A 23013-nucleotide genomic window follows, 5' to 3' on the forward strand; every position below is an offset into this window, starting at 1 on the left:
GTGCCTTGCAGTGTTGTTTCTGGGGTATGAGTGTGTGCAATGGATGAGTAGCATCATATACAATGTATTATTGGATGATTGAGGCGTTAGGTGGAGCTATGGGATATTTGTACCCTGATGCTTCACATATGGTCACTCCTTCTATTGATGATCCCAGATCCCATGATGCTAGGTCATCAATAGTATTCTCCCTGGAAACCCCCTTTAATATCTCACTATTTCAGTCTCTTGCCAGATCATCTAGTTCTGGAAGCTAAGATGTCAAACCACTGTACTTTTACCGTCTTAGCATTATTCAGTGTATATTCTCAAGTGAATGATTTGACCGTGACTTGATGATGCAAAACCACAAGTTGTTCTTCTCACATCATCAGTAATATCCTCTCGCTCTTTCAGCAATGGCAAATACGGCGCCTGCTTTATCCCTAGTCTCTGCAAGCAAAGTGACCTTACATTGTTTGCATCTCGGCCTGGACTGCGCCTCTGGAAGGCGGACGCCCACGGATCTGTTCAGTCAACTTTCATTTTAAAGGATGTATTGGCTCATGGACTGGAATCTTTCGAGCTGTATCCCCGACTGGAGACGACGCATCAGGCTGGATATACACTATCCGAGAAACACCTGGGCCTGGTGACCTGTTTCCTACATGAAGGATGGATTCTGAGCTGGGACGAGTACAGCATCTATATCCTAGACACGGTCAATCAGGTATGTGAACTACACGGCCCGGTCAGGCAGTGCGTGGTTTGGGGTTTTATTCCTATCTGGACACTCATTGGAAAAATTGAAATATAAAATATATTTCCCAACATATGAGCTGTTTTTCCCCTCTCCCATGGAAAATTGTTTGCCTCAACCTCTGAATGACAACATTGTTTAGTCTTAGACGGCCAAACACTTAGTAGCAATGTTTGCATAGTTGCTGATTTAACAGCATAAGTTAGTTGGGCTACCAAAATGATTTTTTGTCCTTTTTTTTTTTTTTTTTTTTTTGTGTGTGTGCCAATGGTTGCCTTGGCAGCCCTGGGCCTAGTAAAGTCTGATAGACCTGTCATTTATATAACCATGACAAGCCCTGCCAATGGCAAGGCTTAATATGTGAGTGTGAAAAGTACAATAGACTGTAGTAATGAAGTATTACAGTATATTGTAAAAGCATTCAATTGATCTCAAGTTCAAGTCACCCAAAGGGTAACAAAAAAAATCTACAAATTTAAATTTAAAAAAAAGAAAAAATTCATAAATAACCTTTTCCCATTTTTTTCCTACGAAATTCTTCAAAGTATAAAAAATAAACATAATTTTCTTTCTGTGTACAGAAAAGCCTGAACTGAACTGGACCTGCTGCTGCCACTCATTGCCAGTGCCTCTATTCACTGCATGGCGCTCACGGAGTGCTACATGGGCTTCTATCTTCCTCTGAGGGTCTGGCAGTGACCTGCCCCTGCTAGATTATAGGAATTTAAAGCAGCAACACCAAAAAACACACAGACTCTGGATCTGTATCGCCTCCTGCCATACCCATGCATGTTTTCATATATACCCACACATTTTCATATAATGATAGGGAAGTAAAACGTACTCTGTTTACCCAAAAACTAACCATAATATTATGGCATTAAAAATCAGAAGATAGGGGTACTCTGTTATATACAACCACTTAATAGACTGGTTTTGCTTGGGAGCCTTTCTCTGTTAGTTGGAGCAAAAAGTGGCTGCATGAATACCCAATGTGATCGTCTTATCTATATGTAGAAAGACTAATAAATTGTTGCTACATGTTTTTTTCCAGGCTGTGATTGGAGGTCTTGAGAGTTCTGGAGATATCGTATCAGTCTCCTGTATCAACAATGAAATATTTTTCTTGAAGGGGGACAGGGAAATCATTAGAATTTCTGACATGCCAGAAGGTGCCATATCTGGTGAGTACAGAATATCCAAATTAGACTAGTTGAGTTGCAAATTTTGGAATTGTATAATGCAATACTGCTGTATCATGTCCTCCATTATATTATCCATCATGCTGCTTCTGATATGTTACAAAGAAAGGGAAGCAGGATCTCCTCTTCTCTGTGTGCAGTGTATCGGAGACTACATGACAGCTAGTCTCCACCCACTAGCTCAGGTAAAACTAAGAATTCGGCTGGTTTCAACATGTGTATTACGGGTGTGCCCCCCTTCCTGCCTGTCCACTTGTTTCTTGAGTTGAACTCAGAATATCATAGATTTCAGGTCAGGCTGGGACACCTGTATTACATGTGTGTGTGAAACTGGCCTTAGGCCACTCTCACACGCAACACTTTTTAGGCTGCCTGTCCACGGGTGTTGCGATATCTCGCGGCGGGTCTCCGCCTCGGGAGCCGCCCACCCAGGAGCAGCAGCCAGCAGACGGATCGCCGCGGTGAGCCTATCTAACAGATAGGATCGCCGCTGGGAATCGCGACAATTCTCAGCATGCTGCGATTTGCTGCCCACGAGCAGAGAGAATCGCTATGATTCTCCACTCGTGGACAGGGGGGCTGCACTTTCCATAGCAAAGCTATGAAAAACGTGCACTGCGTTCCCCACGGCTGGATTATCGCCGCGGGGAATGCCATGCTAAAACGCCCGTGGACAGGCAGCCTCACAGCGCTTACCGCAGCGTTTGAAACGCTGTAAAAACCCCTCCATTGATTTCAGTGGGCTTCGCAGACTAGCGTTTGAATGCTGTCTGCTCTATTTTAGTGGGTTTAGCACTTTATAACGCACCTTATCACCCATTCTAATGATGGGGTATGTTAAACGCTTTCAAACAGACGCTTGTGTGAGAGCAGCCTTAGAGATGGAGCCTGCAGTGCGGATGACTGCCATAATAGTATTGGTCAGAAATTGTTATTTCTCATGTACACATGTGACAACTTATTCTGAAAAGTCACCTGAAACAACAAAATAATAATTAATAAATGTTATTAAATGTTTTTGTAAGTTGTTACATATAACATGAATGAACCAACCCTGCTTAGTTGTATCAATATGTAATTTTCCATGCTCCTTTATCACATGGGCAAGAACCTAGATTTATATGGTGGTTCTGTCGTTTCTGTATGTTCCTTAAAAGGCATAAAAAATGCTAGTGTGTGCAAATTCTAAAATATTAAAACTTGAAACTGCAACATGTCTTGCAAAAAAAAACCAAAAACAAAGCCCTATTCATTCACATTGATGCAAAAGTGAAATTGTTTACAATCCACCATTTTAAACTAAAAAAAAATGTGTGGTGATTAAGGGCTTAAAGGCCTTTTTTCACGGTACAGTTGTGCAAATAATCGAGTGATTTGCATAATGATTGTTAGGTCTAAATGCCTGCAGTGAATGAAAGATCGGTAATACATCGCTGCATTATCGCTTATCGGATCTTTCATGCGGACCCAAAAATCATCATGGGTCTGCTGCATCCTTTGGTATAAACAGGCGTCGGACGATTTGCCGAATAGAAACCAGTGACACAAGGGTTAACTAGAGGCGGGTATGATCAATGAACGATTAGAACTACCCAAGTACTGTTTATTGTAAATGTATGCCAAGTGAAAGCTATACGATTGCTGCCTCACCGCTGGTCGCATGCTCGTTCCAATTTATCTTACAATGTAAAAAGGACTTAATATTTGCTTAGTTTTTATTACAGAATTGTGTTCCTCTCAAAACAGAAAATTGTGTTACTTATCAGGTCTGTTTACGTATCTTTGTAACAGCTGTACTGCATAGCCCTTTCCGCGTTCCTGCCAAAAATGCCTCACTGGAAAATAAGCTACTAAATGGCTCAGTATCCAATATGGAAAACAAGCCGGTCCCACCTGTCCAGGCACTGAGAACAGAACGGATCCAGCTGTGCCCCCTGGAGCTGGAGGAAGAAGAGCAAGCCCTGGAACAGAGGGTCCGAAGTACTTCTCTCCCTGTAGAGCTCCCAGACCGGAGCCGCATCTCTACGGACAGCGGGTACAGTGTGAATGATGCCGATCAGGACTGGTCCGAGCAGCGCGCCTCCTCACAAAGATTTAGCATCATCAGCAATGAGGAGTTTGATCAGGAGCTTGTAGTGAAGCCTATAAAGGTGAAGAAGAAGAAAAAGAAACGCCAAGGTAACTGCATATCCTGTATATGGTGCAGGCTGACCTGTCTGCTCAATCAGGGGGGGAAAGTTGCTTTAGGGGTAATCATTAGGAATCTCCGGTAGCACGTATCTCCAAGTTTGGTTTCTCTATACACCTGCAATTCTAGTGCTTCTAGGAACTTATGCCCCAAATGTAAAAGCACGACGTATACCACTGTATGCCATAAAGTAGCATGTGTCGCTATGTGTCTTAAAAAAGAAACCATTTTTGGTACATTATCCTATCCTATAACGCCATTACATTATTTTTTTCTGTAGCATTCCTTAACCTCTTAGTGACCACGCTATAGTCTTTTTACGTCCTGCTCGTCCAGGAAGTGTTTGGAAGGAGATAGTGCTGTTATCTCCTTCCATACATCGCAGATTTTAGCTGTTTAATACAGCTGACACCTGCGAGCAACACCCCCGTTCGGCTGCCTGGCCGATCAGGACTGTTAACTCTTTAAATGCCGCTGTCAAATCTGACAGCGGCATTTAAATCCCCAGAACGGTGTTCGGGGGGTCCCGTTCGGCCCCCCCCCCCCCCGCGATGAGATCAGGAGAGACGTGCGGGTGTCATGGCAGCCGGAGTCCTTCTGAAAGACCCCAGGTATGTCATGGCAGAATGCCTATCAAGCCATCCCTGTGGGGTGGCTTGATAGGCTGCCTGTCAGAATGCAGTATGATGTAATGGAAGACTAAAAGAAAAAGTAAAAATAAGAACCATAAAGTTTTATTAATTATTTAAAAAAGTAAAAGTTCAAAGAAACCCTCTCTTGCCATATTTACAATAAAAAAATCTAAATAATAAAACAAAAATACATATTTGGTATCGCTGCGTTTATAAAAGTCCGTTCTATCAAAGTAATGCATTATTTACCGCGCATAGTAAACGTCATCCAAAGGGAAAAAACGCCATTAATGCGCTTTTTTGGTCACACTGTTGCCAAGAAAAAAATCTAATAAAAAGCGATCAAAAAGTACTATGTATTCCAGAATGGTACCATCGGAAACTGCAGGACATTGAATAGCACCATTGAAAAATAAAACAAGCCCTCATACAGCGACGTCGATGGATAAATAAAGGCGTTATGATTTTTTTAAAAGGGGGGGAGGAAAAAACAAAAATGGGGGGAAAAAAAGCAAAAAAGTGTGGTCACTAAGGGGTTAAAAGAAGAAATGTATACTGAAAGAAAATGCTAATTTATGTATGTTGTAATAAAGTTCTGAAATTTTCAGTTTTTTTTCTTTTTTTGTCCTTGCACTTCAGAAAACTGTTCCAGGAGTCACATTGGCTCTCTTGAGAGCACACCGAGCATGGACAGTCCCCTCTCTTTAAACTCGTACTTTTCCTGTACCACGATTGGGCTAACCGGCGGCAGTACAGACCTTTTAAGTTCCCAGGAGAGCCTGGTCAGTGGGAAGTGTCATGGAGATGATAACACTTCAGGCGTCTTCAGTACAACCCACACTGAATCTCCTGCTCCGGATGTGGACAGCGAGAGCAATTCATACCACGGGGAAGAAGACAAAGACTCTGATGCAAATATGAAGACTAGTGAAGGTGCGTCAGACTCCTCATCTGACACTCAAATAGTGGCCATAAACATGCTTGCTGAGGCGCCCCCGGTGGAGGAACATGATGCCACCAAGCAGTGTCCTGTAGAGGGAGCACAGGATGGTAATGGTGCTGGACCACAAAGTATGGAGTTGGTGCTGGGGTCACACGGGAGCAGTGACTCAATAGACACGAAAGTCTTGGACAGCGACAAGGATAGACTAATATATGAGGAGCAGCAAGACGTGTTACGTGTCCAGTGTCACAAACCCTCAAGTTCTATTGGGGAGAACCTCTGTCTAAATGGAAATCCTTTATGTAAGGACACTATAGAAGCCATTAAAAATTATAGACCTGAACACGACCATTCGTTGGCATCCAGCGATGATGAGGATATCTATGGGCACAGAATACCGCGCTCTTGTTCGGATGTCAGCGTGGCAGAAATGGCCGTATCCCAAGAACTGTCACATTCCATGCAAGAAGAAAGTGCTTTACTGAAATCAGAACAGGTACAACCCAATGACTGATCCAGTATTGGGATGGGCTCATGTACTAATGAGTGTTGGGGTGCTTGCATTAGTTTTGGAAATGCCTAGATGTATAGGTTTATTTGAGGAGATCTACAGCGCTATGCTATAAATACCCCGTATGTGCAGGTCTTTCTGTGACTCTCATAGACTTCAAGGGAGAGCACCACACTTTTTCTGACTAGGTCAGGGTCCTAGGGGTGGGAACTTGTGGATATACCAAAAATATTTACAATGGGAATATCTTTTTTTTTTTTTTTTTTTCCGGGTAATCTCTATTGATGACCTAAAATCAAGGAGTGCTGCACTGGTATTACAGATGCCGGCCACTACACAGGGTCAGAGTAATCAGCTTTTGCTCTGTGGTTTGTTGGGGACAGCAGGCGTCCGCACAGCTGATCGGGTGAGATCTCTAGCGGTAGACCCAAGCTGACCAACTATTAATGACCTATCCTTAAGATAGATCATCACTACTAATTGGGAAAACCCCTTGAAGGCCTCATGGTTGAATTCTGGCCTTATACATCTGAGTTGTATGGAGCTGTGGTAGCCCACTCAGTCTTCTGTCAGACCCCACTAAACCTCTATATTCTCTGATTTTTAATGGAGGCATACCAATGTTGTTTCTGTCTATCCTCCAGCCTCCGTTAATGCATTTGCTGCTTTAGTAGTAGTCTTCACATTTTCTAGCGGGATCACCCATTCATCACATTGTCCCTACGATTAAGTGTCTTGGACTGTTGAAATTATGATTTCACGTTATTCATTATTGTCTTACTTACTGCTACTTTCTGCCCATTTCAGAATTATCGCCATCATTTTAATATTCAGTTCAGTTGTAGGAAAAAGTAAGTGAACCCTTTGGAATGAGCTGGCGTTTTGCTGCGAAAATGCTTGTTAAATGAAATACACGGCAATTGTTACAAGCCTCAAAAATTGTTACAAAAACCAGTATCTGAAGAACCTGTGAACCCAGCAGCCTCCTGTCCTCGGGGCGCGTGCACACGCAGTTTTTGCTCAGGTTTTTATTTGCGGCTTTTGAACCCAAATCCAGCAGTAGATCCAAAAAAAAGTAAGTTACTGTATCCAGCCTTTATTATTTTTCTCTTATGATCATCACGCAGTTTTGATTTGAATAATCTGCACCCAAAAACCTGAACAAAACTTGCATGTGTGAACACACCCCTAATTGAAACCCCTTTTGCCAGTTTAGCTCTGGGACAAATGAATAACACAGAGGTTCACTTACATTTTCCCACTGCGGAAGTTGATTCGGTGTGCCCAGTAAGAGTATACCTGTTGAGTTAGATTGTGTTTGTCTATAAGGGTGCACCCTGCAGGTGATCTGTTGGAACTGCACGCAGATCACCGCTAACTGTTGAGTGAACTTAAAATGTGGCGACAACTGCTATTATTAGTAATCCGTATGGAAATGCAAGACATTCCAAACTGTTCACTTACTTTATCTTGCAACTGTATAACCTATTTTGTGGCCCGTTTAGCTTGCAGAGAGTTGGATGGTTTATTCCGGACCTGCCAATGGAATTCTAAGCCTAGTTGTGTCTGAGAAGTACGTCTGGTGTTTGGACTACAAGGGGTCACTATACTGCAGTTCTCTCCCTGGAGCTGGTCTGCGATGGCAGCGGTTTGAAGATGCTGTCCAGCAGGTGGCAGTATCTCCTTCAGGTTTGTCAATGGCTGTCATGTTTTGTATGTCAATCTTCACTGCAGACAACAAAGTATTACATTTACATCTCACATATCAATGTAATCTTAGTCCAGTTTTCACTCCAGCTGGTAAAGGTATCTGTCTGCATTGCATAAATAGCAATTTCCTAATATTTACTATTCTAGGCATCGCCTTATCTGCTTTGAGGATGTTGACCACTTGCCTTGTTCACCCACATTCTTCTTTAATGGGAGAGACTGCTATGAAGACAAATGTAATTAGACCTTTTCTTCATTTGCAGTGCTGCCTGGGACCCCAAAATGCACTTTTTTGGTATAATACACAATAAGGTATAAACAGTTGTCTAAGCCGTTCCCAGGCTGGCCCTGGTGTGGACCCCTTGTCTATTGATTGGCATCTCCAGGTCCCCTGGAACGTACAGCATCTCCAGCTCAAGGGAGCTTCAGATATCAATCACTAGCAAGGGAGACCAGTCCGTGTGTGACCCATCAGACACTATACTCTTCATTTGCATACTGCACTCGCTGTGCAAAAACTGGGATTTCAGGGACCTAGGCACAAACGTAAATTGGAAGAAAATGTATGATTACACTTGCCTTCATATTCCTTCTCTATGGTTAGCATAGGTTTAAGAGGAAAACGTGAATAAAAACTTCCTTTCAACCCCTTAACACAGGACGTACAGTTTAAATCCCTCAATCAAAGTTTAGGGGTCTGAACAAGATGTATTTCGGGTGCCTATAGTGTGACTTGGTAGAATGCCTGTCAGAGTTTGGTATGATGTAACTATGGGGACTGAAGGAAAACAAACTTTATAAAAAAAAAAAACCCCTCTTCCCATCCTTATAATGAAATCAAATAATAAAAAACAACATCTTTGGTATCGCTGTGGCTGTAAAAGTCAGATCTATCAAAGTTACGCATTATTTGTTCCGCACAATGAACGTCCTCAGAAAAAACAAACTCCAGAATTGCGCTTTTTTTTTTTTTTGTCACTTGCGTCTCCAAGAAAAAATGTGATTAAAAAGTGATCAAAAAGTCGCATGTACTTCAAGTTGGTACCAATGGAAACTACAGGACGTCCCGCAAAAAACAACCCCCCCGCACAACTGTCGGCAGAAAAATAAAGTTATGGCAGCATATCTTTAATAAGATTGTTTGATATATACTTATTAAAAAGTAGTACAGCAAAATATATTTGTATGCATTTGGCATAGTCGTAATGTTATGGACCTACTGAATAAAGTTATGTCATTTTTGCTGCTGTATGTGCACCATAAAAACAGCCACCCAAAGATGGAGGAATTGCAGTTTTTTTCGATTTTACTCCACTTACAATTGTTTTTAGCTTTTCAGTACATTTATATGGTACATTAAATGGCACCATTGAAAAATACAACTCGTCTCGCAAAAAACAAGTCCTAAGACAGCTACGACAATGGATAAATAAGAGTAAAGTTTTTTTTGAAAGAGTGGAGATAAAACCGCAAATGAAAAAAAAAATAGGGGCAGTCCTTAAGAGGTTAAGGAGCTTGACCTCTAGATAGGTCATCAATAGGAGATTGATAGGGATTAGACACCTGGGACAGTCACCAATCAGCTGTTTGCTGGGCTGGTGCACTCAAGCACTAAGCCTATATGTGCAGGAAGCAGACAACTCAGTTCATACTGCAGTGGCCCTGCTTGGTATTGTAGGCCAAGTTCCTATTGAAATGAGTGCAATACCAAGCTGAGTCACTGCAGTGGGAACTGAGCTGTCTGCTTCCTGCAGATATCTGCTTAGTGCCCGAGTGCACCAGCCCAGCAAACCTCTGATTATTGATGGTCCTGGGCGTCTGATCCCTGTCAATCTCCTATTGCTGATCTATCCTGAGGAAAGGTCCTCAATAGTTTACAACTGGACAAGCCCTCTAATATAACCAGAATAACACTATACAATAATTTTTCTTAGGAAACCTACTGTGGAAGATAGAGCAGAAGACTGACAAAGCTTTTGCTTGTGGAAAAGTGACGATTAAAGGGAAGAGACATTGGTACGAAGCTCTTCCTCAGTCATCATTCGTGGCTCTGAGTGATGACACAGCCTGGATTATCAGAACGAATGGAGATCTATTCTTACAAACAGGTATACTTTTAGCAGTATTCTATTTAGTAATGCTGAATCTATAGTTAGTCTGTTAATGCTATTTGTGTTTTCATATCAGGCCTCAGTGTGGATCGCCCGTGTGCAAGAGCCATTAAAGTTGACTGTCCATGCCCATTATCCCAGATCACAGCCAGGAATAACGTAGTCTGGGCCCTCACGGAACAGCGTGGCCTCCTGTTCAGGGAAGGCGTTAGCAGCTTCTCTCCAGAGGGCGAAGTCTGGCAGTGCGACCTCATCAGGTATGTCTGCACACTACAGCTTAGGGTACTTTTTAGGCCTCCCTCACACAGACATTTTTGTACAGCATTTAGTGCTGCCTTTTCAGCGTTGCGCCAAACGCCGTACAACGCTACCATTCATTTCAATGGGGCTGCTCACACAAGCGTCTGAATGCAGCATCTTCAACCCTGCGCTTTGACAGCGATGCATGTTTGGCCGTTTTCAGCCCTGTGTCGCCCATTGAAAGACCTGCCCTGTAGATAGATGGTTGTGGCCACATCTTTAACAGAAGCCTGTTCGTAGTTTCGGTTCCCAAGTCTCCAACAGTCTTCCTTCTGGATGACCGCCCTCTGAGATTGAAATATAAGCGCATAAGCTTATTCAACATTTATGCACGGCTACAAGGATTCATATAGCTTCTAGATGGAAACGCCCCACCCTGCCCCTTTCTGCAGTTGGCCATAGAATATCTACCATGATGCTATTCAAAAAAATTAATGCAACGGGAACTGATACTATGACTCCTGTTTCTCATACTTGGCAACCATGGATCAATTGTCTAGATGTCCTTAGGATGCTTTTAGCCGTACGACTTATCATTCACTCCATGGTGGCTGTGTATAAAGGCAGAAAAATCCCTCGCGAACCGTTCTGTTCACATTCACTGTGATCAGTGTTTGAACCGAAAGATTAGTGCACGAACCAACAATGAATTTCATGCTTGCACGAAATGGATGAGACACGAACTAATTATCATTCGACCGTTAGCTGCATTAGCATTCAAATACGAACTATCAAGATACTTTTTTGTACGTGCTCGCTCCATGTAAACTCACCCTTGGATACAATCTCTCCTCAGCCTAGCCCCGGCCACTGTATTATCTCACTCACCAAATACTCTCCTCCTGATCCGTAGTTAACTCTATGAACCCTTGATGACTAATTGATGATTGAAGTTTAATCCCTCTTTATGTTCTCCCTTCCCCTTTCTTTGCAGCCTTTGTTGCTGTTTGCTATGAGCCCTTTTTTCTGGACTGCAGTTTGCTGACTATTCTAATCTAGCCTTGCATTGTTAAGGCTTATTATCACTGGTTTCTATAGAATTATGTATTTATCTTGAAATTGTTCACATATTTGGATTTCAAAATTGTTCAATAAAAATATTGATAAAACAAACTTCTGCCGTCTAACAGGAGGTGCCCAACGGTCTCTGACCCTGAGGAGCAGATAAACGTTCATATCTGCATCTGTCTACATAGCACTACATGAATGCTGTGTGGCAAATCAGCCAATTGTGGAACTCATTCTAAAACTTATTTCTTAGTATTCATTTACTAAAGAACTATAAAGAAAAAAACCTTTTTCTGTTTTGCACACTTTGACCATAATTTTAAAAAAAAGTCTTAAAGCGATCCAAAAACGGCTCTTTGTGTAAATTTAAAAAAATAAATAAACATACTTGGGGCTTTTAAACCAAAATCGTTAAAGTGACCGATCATTTATCAGCAAATTCTGCTTGCCATGAAAAGGATATTCCCATCTCGTTTATGGGATATGATTGGTTGAGATGAGGATCCCCTTTAAGAGGTTAACATCTATTGCATGTTTGATGTTTCCTGACATCCAGTATAGAATGTAATGGCGATTCTCATTTTACAATTGCAGTGAGAGACAAGCTCTGGAACCAGTCTGCGTGACGCTGGGGAATCAGGACACCGTCTGGAGTTTGGATGCCAATGGCAACTTGTGGTTCAGGACTGGAGTCACCTCCAAAAAGCCTCAAGGAGAAGATGACCATTGGTGGCAAGTAGGCACTTGTCTTTTCTAATATTCAAGAACCTTGTTTTGTGGATTGCAGTATAATGGGGACGATAGATTCTATCGCTAGCGCAGTCAACACTTCTTTGTTGGAGAATGCCGTTGAAGATATGGCTTCGTAAAGGATAAATCTGATTTATTGGATTCAGCTGCCACAAGATCAGAATTGATTTTAATTTGTGCAATTAACCCCTTAACTACCAGCCGTTTTTCAAGGTAGCTTTTTTTTCATCCTGCCCTTTGAAGAGACATAGCTTTTTTTTTTTTTTTCTCCAGTCTGCATACCTGTATGAAGGTTTTGTTTTTTGCTGGACGAGTTCCATTTTTAATAGCACCAATTAATTTACCATATTATATATTGGAAAGTGTTTGCAAATTTTAAAGTGGGGGAAAAAAATCCCAGCTGCGCCATTTTTGGGGGTTGGTGGGAGTGGGTTACATTTTATAGCTTTCCTGGTACAGTAAAAATAACATGTTAATACTATTCTTGGGTCAGTACCATCACTACGATAATGCTTTAAGTCTGCATTTTTTTTTGAGCCCCCAAATTATTTCATGTCTCCATCGATGAGGCTGTGTGAGGGCTCCTCTTTTTGCTATGTGAGCTGTAACTTCTGTTGCTTCCGTTTTTGGTTACGTAAAACTTTTTAATGTCTTTTTCTTCAATTTTAATTTGACAAACACAATTCTGGCCTTTTTTATTTTGATTTGACAGTGTTTACCATGTGGGATAAGTAATACGATGCTTAGATAGTTTGAGCTTTTTTGGAAAGCGATAATGATTTTAATGTATTTTTAAAAAATGTATTTGACTTTATTGTACTAGTTTATATTTCTTTTTGGTCACCTTATGACAGTTGAACTTGCAATTGTTTGATCACGTCTACAATATACTGCAGTACTTCAGTATTGCAGTATATCGTAATTTTATAGTTCACCTGTTAATGGTTAAATACATGTCATCCCTGGGAGCTTTCACTAGGCCCAGGGCTACAATAGCAAGCATCTACACCCCACAATCACATCACACGAACAGCCTCTCTGGCAGGCTACTGAACAGCTCCAATTGAAGCTAGCTGTGATTGTGGCTAATTGCAGTGAGTGTCAGCTGTTTAAAACAGCTGCTGCCCGCTAGGTATGCAGGCGGCTTGGCTCCCGACCTGTCCCTCTTTGACATGCATCTATATCAGAAGACAAATGTGGTAATGAACATCACTTATATTTTACAGGTCAGCATCACAGACTACGTAGTCTTCGATCATTACACCTTGTTCCAAACTCTCATCCAGGCTACACAGACAGTGGCCACGGTAGCCCAGGCACCTGTAGAAAAAGTGGCTGACAAGCTTCGCATGACATTCTGGTCACAGCAGTCCCAGTGCCAACCCAGCTTACTGGGGGTCAACAACAGCGGTGTATGGATTACCTCGGGCAAGAATGAGTTTCACGTAGCAAAGGGGAACCTTATAGGTGAGTGGTGTTACAGCATTAACACTGATTTAGTAGTGTGCTTCATTTTTTGTCACGATGTTAGTGGTTTACTGAAGGACAATTAAAGGGAACCTGTCACGCCCCACCGCACCATAAACTAAGTTTTGTTGCCATTAGGGGATGTGACCGGGAGCTGGGTGATGTACTTTTTATACTCTCTCACAATCCAGTGGTGTTCACCTCTGAAGTCAGAGTGGAGCACGAAAATCTGACTCTTTTCAGAGTCCTGTGCATACGCTCTCCTGTAGAAGTCTATGGGGGAAGTGCAGGCATGGGACTCTGAAAATAGTCAGATTGTTGTGCACCGCCGACACTTCAGAGAAGAACCCTGCTGAATCGGGGAAGGTGTTGGGTATAAAAAAAATACATCACCCAGCTCCCTTTCACATCACCTAACAGCAGCATAACTTAGTTTAATGGTGCTGTGGGAATGTGATAGGTTCCCTTTAAGCTGGCCATACACCTTAGGTAACCTCCTCCGCCACTGGGATCCAGTGCTGCAGCCCCGCCAAAGTCTTGGTGAGCTGTCACAACAGTTGCATCACGGTAAGTCACATGACCACTGCAGCCAATCAGAGGCTTCAGTGTTAACGCTTGTTCTCTTAGCATCGGCGCTTGCATCCTGGTCACCATGTTGCCGGGAGAGCCGAGCGGTGATCTTGCATCCTCTGGTTGACTGCAGCAGTCACCCAACGTCCGGTGACATCAGCTGTCAAAACACTGGGACCATGGTGGAGCTGCAATGCTGGATCCCAGTGACAATGAAGGGGTAAATATTGTGCATTTTGTTTACTGCACTACACGCTATTGAAGAGTTGTTGTCCAGTAACCGGACAACCCTTTAATGTATTAGTCCCAAAGCCCTGGCACCATAATGACAAGGAACTACCTGAAGACCTTTTGCCAGTTTGCTTGAAAAATACCCACACGTAGACAATGCTGCGTTTTGAAAAAAAACACAATGGGCCCAAAATGTGCACTCAAAGCGAGGAAGCACAAAACCGGACAAATGCACTGTGTCTCATAACTTTCTGTTGACCTACAGATAACATATTCACCCCCGGTCTGAAGAGCATCTGATGATACTAGTTCTTCAATGTTCTATACACTTGCAGCTGATGTGGGATACCAGTGACAATTTTTTTAAGTCTTAATTCTTTTACAGGTACTTACTGGCATCAGATAATACCACGAGGAACGGCATCCACCACAAAATGGATAAATGTTTTCTCTTCTGCTTCCCCGAATGGAGAGGGTATGTATCAGCAATTAGGAGCATTGAATGTCTCTTTATGACCACACAAACATGATGATAAGCTTTTAATAGGATTCTTTAAAAGGAGTTTTCCACCTTGTAAATGATAGTTTATAGCTAGGGTATGCCATCAAATGATCAGCAGGCTCCAACCTATGGGATCCCCACGGTTCTGGAATGTGAAGCAGCACCCCCAGCCTGTGCAGGGAACTGCAGCTTGCCCCATTCAGAAAATCGGTTGGCAGTGCTGATGTGTATGGAAAATGTAGGTTACTCATCGCTGAATCCGTGCTGTATAACCTTTATACTAAGGAATGAAGAGGGTCTTAGAGGTCACCTAAATAAGCTACAAACTAAAGGCATACAGACAGGAGGATGAGCTGTGACCTCCTCTATTATAGCCGTGTGACAGAAGCTGTATGATTTATAGTCAGTAATTGTGATAGGAGTGCATTTCTCCCCTTCAACATGGATTTTGTGGTAGATCCATGTAACTGCATCACAGCAATTGACTAGAGAATGAATCCATAACCCCCAAGTAGATCTGCTCTGGTCAGATTTGATCACATAACCATCTGAGCAAAATGAGACTGAGATTCAGATAGAAAGGAATAACTAACCAAGGTAACACTAGCTCACTTATATATACTGGGGAATAGCTACATAAATAGGAGGTGCCCCCTACTTATATGGAACAATACACCAATATAAAGGAGGTCTGGGCTATGAAGTATTTGACTGCGGAATCAAATAATAAAGTCGATCAGTTCATGATCACCTGGTCATAGTGGGACCTATTTTGGATTCTTATAGGACATTAGCTACCTTCCTCTTTGAAGCCCATTGGGTATGACCTCTTACTGATCGCACAGACCATTTTCCTTCCTTTTTGTGTCTCTGTCCTGTTTATTTATCGGGATCTCTTTTTTTTTTTTTTTTTTTTTTTAACTTTTGTTTATCATGTATTATTTTGACTGTGTTAAGATTGTTTTATTGCTGACGCCACAAACTATATTTCTGCACTCTGATTGATCTGCATCGCACTTCAGGCTCTTTTCTATTGTTACTAACATTATGGTTTAGTGTAAACTATGGAAAACATGACACATACTACTACTTTTGTTCGTGTTTACTCTGTTTTTTTTATTAAAATCTGAGTCTTCCATTATGCCCAGTGTCCTCTGAATTGGCAGGGCCTCAGCTTGCTCCCTTATTGTGGTGGTGTTTAATTTGGTAATGTCATATTTGCAGGAAATGTCCTATGGATGTCCCAAAGCAGAAAAGACCTGTTTTGCTTGAGTGACTTATCCGCTCCATATAGACCATCAACAGTCCAGCTTCCCCCTGACACAGAAATAATCCATTTGTCAGCCTGCGTAGATGCGGTGTGGGCTCTGGATACCCAGGGTGGAGTACTTATCCGCACTCTCTCTAAGACTTGCCCAACCGGAATGCATTGGACTAAACTGGATCTGTCTCAACTGGGTAAGTCTACCTGAGTAACTTGACAGTGCTTGATGATGATCCTTTAGGGAGATACAGCATTCATTGCCAGTCCATGAGTTGGTGTGTGAACTCTGAGATCAATGTCTGACTTTCTGTTGAACTGCAGAAAAACATCAATAGAGTTGCAGCCCATACCTTCAGCTCAAAACCTGACCACCTGCTGATGTGCAGTGCACAAATCAACTGAGATGACAGGCGCTGCTGATCTCCGCTCAGTGCAGGCAGAGCTCGCTGAAGAGGGGAGGCAGTGCTGGTCCAGAGGCGGCATGGTATTAGTAGTGTCAGTCCTCAGTGCGGCTCACAACATAGAAAAGCACCCCACATATTTGGAATTGACGCATCCGTAACGACGTGTACAAAAAGTTGAACATGCTTTTTATTTTGTATGCCGAAAAGCGTAAAAAAAACGCTAAAAAATAGGCAAAAAAGTCGTACATTCCCTAAAATGGTACCAATAAAAACTACAGCTCGTCTCGCAAAAAATAAGCCCTCATAAAGCTCCATACATAGAAGAATAAAAAAGTTACAGGACTTTGAATGCAGCGATAGAGAAAAAAAAAGATTTCCAAAAAAAAGGGTTTTTATTGCAAAAAAGTGTAAAAACCTAAAAAAATATAAGAATTTTGGTATCGTTGTAATCGTACCGGCCTACAGAAAAAATGTAGTGTGTCATTTATGCTACATGATTAACGCTGTAAAAAAAAGAAATCTATGGCAGAATTGATGCGTTTTCTCTCCCTGTTATCATAAAAAAAAATAATAAAAGTTTTACGATATAGCCTATGTACCCAAAAGTGGCACCGATAAAAAAAAAAACTACAGCTCGCCACGCAAAAAACAAGCCCTTATACGGCCGCGTCGACAGAAAAATAAAAGTTATGGCTTTTGAGAGATGGAAAAATACCAAAAATCACTTGGTCCTCAATGCCAAAATAGGCAGTGTCATTAAGGGGTTAATGTGTACACTCAGATACATTGTTTTATAGTTGTTACATTCATTTCTTCTACCAATTTTCTGGGATCCGTCCCAACATTTTTCTTCCTGGCACCTGTCATGCTTGCCAAGGATTATAGTTTGGACCAAGGGCAGTGAGCTGTATTGTATTTACTTTGGTATACCCCAGAATACAGCTGGTTTTGCATGGGGAAGCCAAGGCCAGTCAGGTGTTTCCCATTCAGTGGTCTCTGCAGGGAAAATGTAGTATTACAAGATGGCCATTCAGATAAATGGCCATCCTGTAATACAAGGAGGGCACGACATTTGCCACTCTGGGTCACGGAGGGAGGTCCCAAACAGGGGCACTCATTCTATGACATTGATATGCCCTAATAGAGCATATGACAGTCACTATGATTTCAACACAACCCCGTTAATATTTTAAAGGCTATAAACACCTTTGAACTCTTTTTTTTTTTTTTTTTTTTTATCAATGTGTTTTATAAAATAAAACTTTTTGCAATTGGTTTTCATTAAGAAAAAAAAAAAACATAGAAAAGCAAAAGAAAGTTCCAAATGGGTGTCAGCGTGGGTCCTGGAACTACTATCTAGGTAGAATTACATTGTTATATATAAGGGCAGTTCTGTTAGATTTCTAAAGACACTGCTTTAACGCTACAGGGCATATATTTACATCCTGGAGGTTCAGGGTTTGAATGGAGGGGTCAATCCCACTCCATACAATGCTGGTGACAGCTGTTTCTGACAGCCGATACCTACCCACAATGGCTCCAATCGGCAGCACTACTAATTAGAGCTGTTAACCCTTTAAATGCCTTCAATTTTGACAGCGGTATTTAAATGCCCCGATCCATGTTTGGGGGTTCCAAATGAGATCGCAGGGTGCCGTGTGTTTGCCCTGGCAGTCAGGGGCCTTCTGAAATCCATGGCAGATTGCCTATCAAGCAATGCTTGTGGTGTGGATTGATTGCCTGTCAGATCGCGGTATAATGTAATGCTATGGCAGGAGCGATCAAAGCATTGCAAGTCTATGTCCCCTATGGGAACTAAAAAAAAAAAAAGCCCCTTTGCCATATTTGTAATAAAATCTACATTTAAAAAAATCCAGAACCATACTTTCACTGCGTCCACGGTGAACGACGTCAGAAAAAAAAAAGATCGGGGGAGCCGTGCAGCTGTCATGGCAGCCACGGGCCTTCTGAAAGGCCCCAAGGCTGCCTTAGCAGACTGCCTATCAAGCCATCTCCGTGGGGTGGCTTGATAGGCTGCCTGTCAGAATTCAGTATGACTTAATGCTATAGCATTACGTCATACTGCAGGAGCGATCAAAGCATCGCATGTTGTAGTCCCCTAGGGGGGCTTAAAACAAAAGTGAAAAAAGATCAATAAAGTTTTAGGATTTGTAAAAAAAAAAAAAAAGTTTAAATCGCCCCCCTTTTGCCATATCTGTAATTAAAAAATCTAAATCACAAAATAAAAATACATATTTGGTATTGCCGCGTCCGTAAAGGTCCGATCTATCAAACTAGCGCATTATTTTCCCGCACGGTGAACGTCGTCCGAAAAAAAAAAAATGCCAGAAATGCACTTTCAGTCACCCTGTCTCCCAGAAAAAACATGCAATAAAAAGCCATCAAAAAGTCGTATGTATTCTGAATTAGTACTAACATAAACTACAGGACATCCCACCAAAAATGAGCCCACGCACAACTACGTCGACAGAAAAATAAAAAGGTTATTGAGCGCAGAAGATGACCGCAGAAAATAAATGAAGAAAATTTAATGTCTTAAAAGTAGTATAGTAAAAAAATATTTACAAGTTTGGTATCGTAGTAATCATACCGACGCATAGAATAAAGTTATCATGTCCCTTTTGTTGCAGTTTGTGGGCCGTAGAAACAAGACTCACTGAAAGATGGTGGAATGCCTTTTTTTCTCTTCAATTTTACTCCACTTAGAATTTTTTAATAGTTTTTAAGTACATAATATGGTACATTAAATAGTACCATTGAAAACTACAACTCATCTCGCAAGAAACAAGCCTTTATACAGCGACGTTGATGGATAAATAAAGGAGTTACGATTTTTTGGAATAGGGGAGGAAAAAACGAAAATGGAAAATGAAAGTCTGCGTCATTAAGGGGTTAACTAGAGCTAGAGTGGTTACTGCTTTGGAGGGCACAGCATGCTATTGTGTTACATGGTGCCCCATTGATTCCTCCTGCAGGGACCACTAAGGATTTGCTAGTCCAGTTGGGACAACCCCTTTTAACAATAAGACCCGTGATCCGGTTATGGACTGAAATAAAATAGCGTGCAGGAAATCTACTAGGTGATAGTTATGTATATTATGCACAGCGCTTCTTATACTGGGTTCACATATTTCTTCAATCTAATGATTTGGATTCTGATGACAGCGAATTAACAGGAAATTCCTTTTGTTTTATTAGAAAGCTGTTAAATCTGCTGTAATCTTGGAGAGCATTCCAGCTGCATTGTGTACTCGGTGAACTTAATATTTGCCCATTGCTATCAAGCGGCTATATCTGTAGAGTGACATTTGTGTCAGGTTACTCCATCGGTGTTAGGATGTCTATACTTAGTGCCCGCTGTGTTTTCACTGCAGAGTCGCTGGTCTCGCTGTCGTTGTCACGATTATACATCAGGACTCCGGAAAGCTATACAAGGGTGTCTCCGAGAGAGGAGACTTCATGTTGGTAGATTGTAGCAGTTAGTGGGGGCACAGGACAGCCACGCAGCTTTGTAAGTGATATTCAATGCCACCCAGTAGGCCAGTGACGTCTGTCCGATGTGTTTGAACAGCTGAAGGACTCATGTGACAATGATATCTTAGACAAGTCACACATAGCTGCCGCCGCGAGGCCTCAGACTGGGACGACTGTGAGGCTTAATGTCAAACACTGCAATATTGTGTTTAAAGGCTTAACGATTTATGTTCTCTGTATGTTAGTATTTTTATTTTGCTTTTTATAGCTTGTTTTTAACAATCTACTGAGTCCGTGCACACACGAACATAAGATTACCATGTATTACATGGTGATATGCAGGCAATCAAATACACTGCCTTACGCTGTATCGCTCATATTTGTGTGCTTGCATTGCGTGATATGTGAGTGCAAAAAACAACACCACTGATATGCAATTACATTGCATATGGGAGGTGTATATACGTGCTCTTTGCGAAGAAAAATGTATGTAGCAGAGCTGTGTGTGGGCGGCGTGCAGGTAGCAGAGCTGTGTGTGGGCGGCGTGCAGGTAGCAGAGCTGTGTGTGGGCGGCGTGCAGGTAGCAGAGGTGCGTGTGTGCGCACGTGTGTGTGTGTGCGGGGGGGGTGGGGTGGGGGGTGCATATTTAGGATTTCAGCCGCAGTTCAGCAGCTCTGCTGATTAGAGCCACCTGATTGGCTCTTCGGCACCACGTGACTACACAGCATGCACGCGGATTGCCTTTAGCAGCCGTGCACTACACACTACACTTAAGCAGCCGTGCACTACACACTACACTTAAGCAGCAAGGGGTTAGGTTTAGGGTTACCTAAACCCTAACCCCGTGCTGCTTAACTGTAGTGTGTAGTGCACGCTGTGTAGTCACGTGGTGCCGAAGAGCCAATCAAGTGGCTCTAATCAGCAGCGCTGCTGAACTGCGGCTGAAATCCTAAATATGCGTGGGGGGGCGGACGACGTGCAGGTAGCAGAGCTGCATAGCGTATTGCACCACCAGAAACGCTGGTACTACAATTTCCTAATAATTACTAGCAAGTTCATAATTGTCAGCAGGCCTCACTGCTACTACATCTAAAAGCATGTGGAACAAAAAATATGCACATTAGGGGGGTTATCCCACCAGTAGCCGTTCTTCCTTTTCCACAGCTTAGTGGATAACTAGCTAATTGGACTGATGTGTAACAGAAAACTCTTCAAATTGCAAAAACCTCTCTTCAGGAGTCTATTAGTAAAACGTTGAGCAAGAATAATGTTCGGGGAAAAGGACACCAGAAAGAAGCTGCTGCTGTCTGAAATAGAAATATCCCATTGTAGCCCGTCTCACGTTTTCCCAAGACCACCCGGATGTTCCACAATGCTTGTGGTAAAATGTTCTATGTAGACATGACCCAAAAGTGGAACTTTTTAGCACAACTGTATATTTAGAGGAAAATGAATGCTGTACACCAAAACCTAATCCCGATGTGAAGCCTTGTGGAGGGAGCAACATGGTTTGGGGCTGCTTTGTCAAATCCTGGACACCTTGTGATCACAGAGGAAAAATGAATTCTGAGGTGTGCCAATACATTACATGAGAAGGTAGCCACAATCCATGACCTCAAGGTGAGGAGATGTTGGAAGAAACAAGACAATGACCCAAAGCACACAAGTAAAGCTACTAAAGAATAGTTGAACTAGATAACTTGTGTTTTGGCGTGGCCAAGTCAGAGCCGTGACCTTAACATTGTCGGGATGTGTAACTTTAATTCCTAATAAAATGTGGTCTGCTTGTTCTCTGCGCAGAATTTCATGGGGTTTTATGCCATAATAAATTCTTACAACTAATTATAAGACAAGATGGTCCATGAAGCCATTGGGTGTGCACTTGCTCATCTTTCCCCCTTCCCGCTGTGATTTGCCACTGTCACTAGTTTCTTTCAATTGCTTTGATTTAGTTTATCCAGAAGAACTCCTGCCTATAGCAAAATCCCAGAAACCCCAAATATTGGGACCCTCTGAAGTTGCATGTGCTGTGAAGAATATGAATCACCCCTTATTTGACACTTGTGTGTTCTTTCTGTAGCAAAATCATGCAATCTTGCAATGTATTAATGAGTGGTCCAAGTACACAGGATCAGCATGGCTCCTCAGTAACAGATTTTTACAAGCAGTAGACAAGCCAAGTTCCTGTTAAACGGAGGCACATATGGTGTGCATGTAAACAGGTCTGGTCCCGGGTAATGGAATCTGTGTCCGCTGCCTGCATACCAGGAGTGGAGCTCCTAAGCTTCCACATTCACGCAGTATGAGCTATTTCAGGTTCACCGGGGAGATCTTCCCGCCACCGCTCCCATCTCCAGCCACTCCTTGTTACTGGCCACTAGTAGCCGGGTGGGCAGATGGAATTAGTTCTGATCACCGGGCTGTTTTCAGTTTTGTTTCTCTCCCATTGTGTGCACAGAGGATTCTTGTAAAATGCAACTCAAATATGTTCTGGTTTGGTTGGGGTGTGGTCTGTGTAGGTAACTGTCAATGAAGCTGGGGATTTTCCATTTATTTATATGGAGATGTGTGCATTGTGTACTTCTGCTGTAAATGCTTCTGTTATTTTAGGGTTGCTTAGAAATCGGGAAAGTGTTTGCAGTTGTGCTAGGGCTCTCCATTGTGCACAATCCCTGGCACTGCCTGCTATTCACTTTGTATTGTAAACCGCATGACAGCTATTCAAAGTAATTATGTTACCATCTATTCTTCACAAGAATTAGCAATTAGACATTTTGGACTAAGCAACCAGATAGCTCTCTCTCCCGGCTGCATCACCCACCACCAATTTTGGCAACATCACTTCCTTCTGACACTTTCTAGACTTTGCATAAAAATATTCCATTAATATCCACGGTCCCCCTTTAAGTTCTAATATGAGTAATGGAAGCAGGGAAACATGTCGGCTCTGGTCATAAGCACTAGTAGAGTTAATAATTGCATGTTC

At 42.2% G+C, this 23013-nt stretch overlaps 1 protein-coding gene across 1 annotated transcript in view; it reads left to right on the top strand.

The window, feature by feature from the left end:
* Nucleotides 1-23013, top strand: part of TECPR2 (tectonin beta-propeller repeat containing 2) — a 56431-nt gene that overhangs the window by 24125 nt on the left and 9293 nt on the right. The window contains exons 6-16 of the mRNA XM_066607479.1: nt 397-709; nt 1794-1923; nt 3733-4119; nt 5401-6200; nt 7721-7904; nt 9860-10033; nt 10113-10293; nt 11939-12080; nt 13321-13561; nt 14748-14837; nt 16089-16322. Of these exons, the coding sequence (XP_066463576.1) occupies nt 397-709; nt 1794-1923; nt 3733-4119; nt 5401-6200; nt 7721-7904; nt 9860-10033; nt 10113-10293; nt 11939-12080; nt 13321-13561; nt 14748-14837; nt 16089-16322 (2876 nt within the window). The remainder of the gene's footprint in view (nt 1-396; nt 710-1793; nt 1924-3732; nt 4120-5400; nt 6201-7720; nt 7905-9859; nt 10034-10112; nt 10294-11938; nt 12081-13320; nt 13562-14747; nt 14838-16088; nt 16323-23013) is intronic.

Source organism: Eleutherodactylus coqui, chromosome 6, assembly GCF_035609145.1.
Source record: "Eleutherodactylus coqui strain aEleCoq1 chromosome 6, aEleCoq1.hap1, whole genome shotgun sequence".
Classification (NCBI taxonomy): Eukaryota; Metazoa; Chordata; class Amphibia; order Anura; family Eleutherodactylidae; genus Eleutherodactylus; species Eleutherodactylus coqui.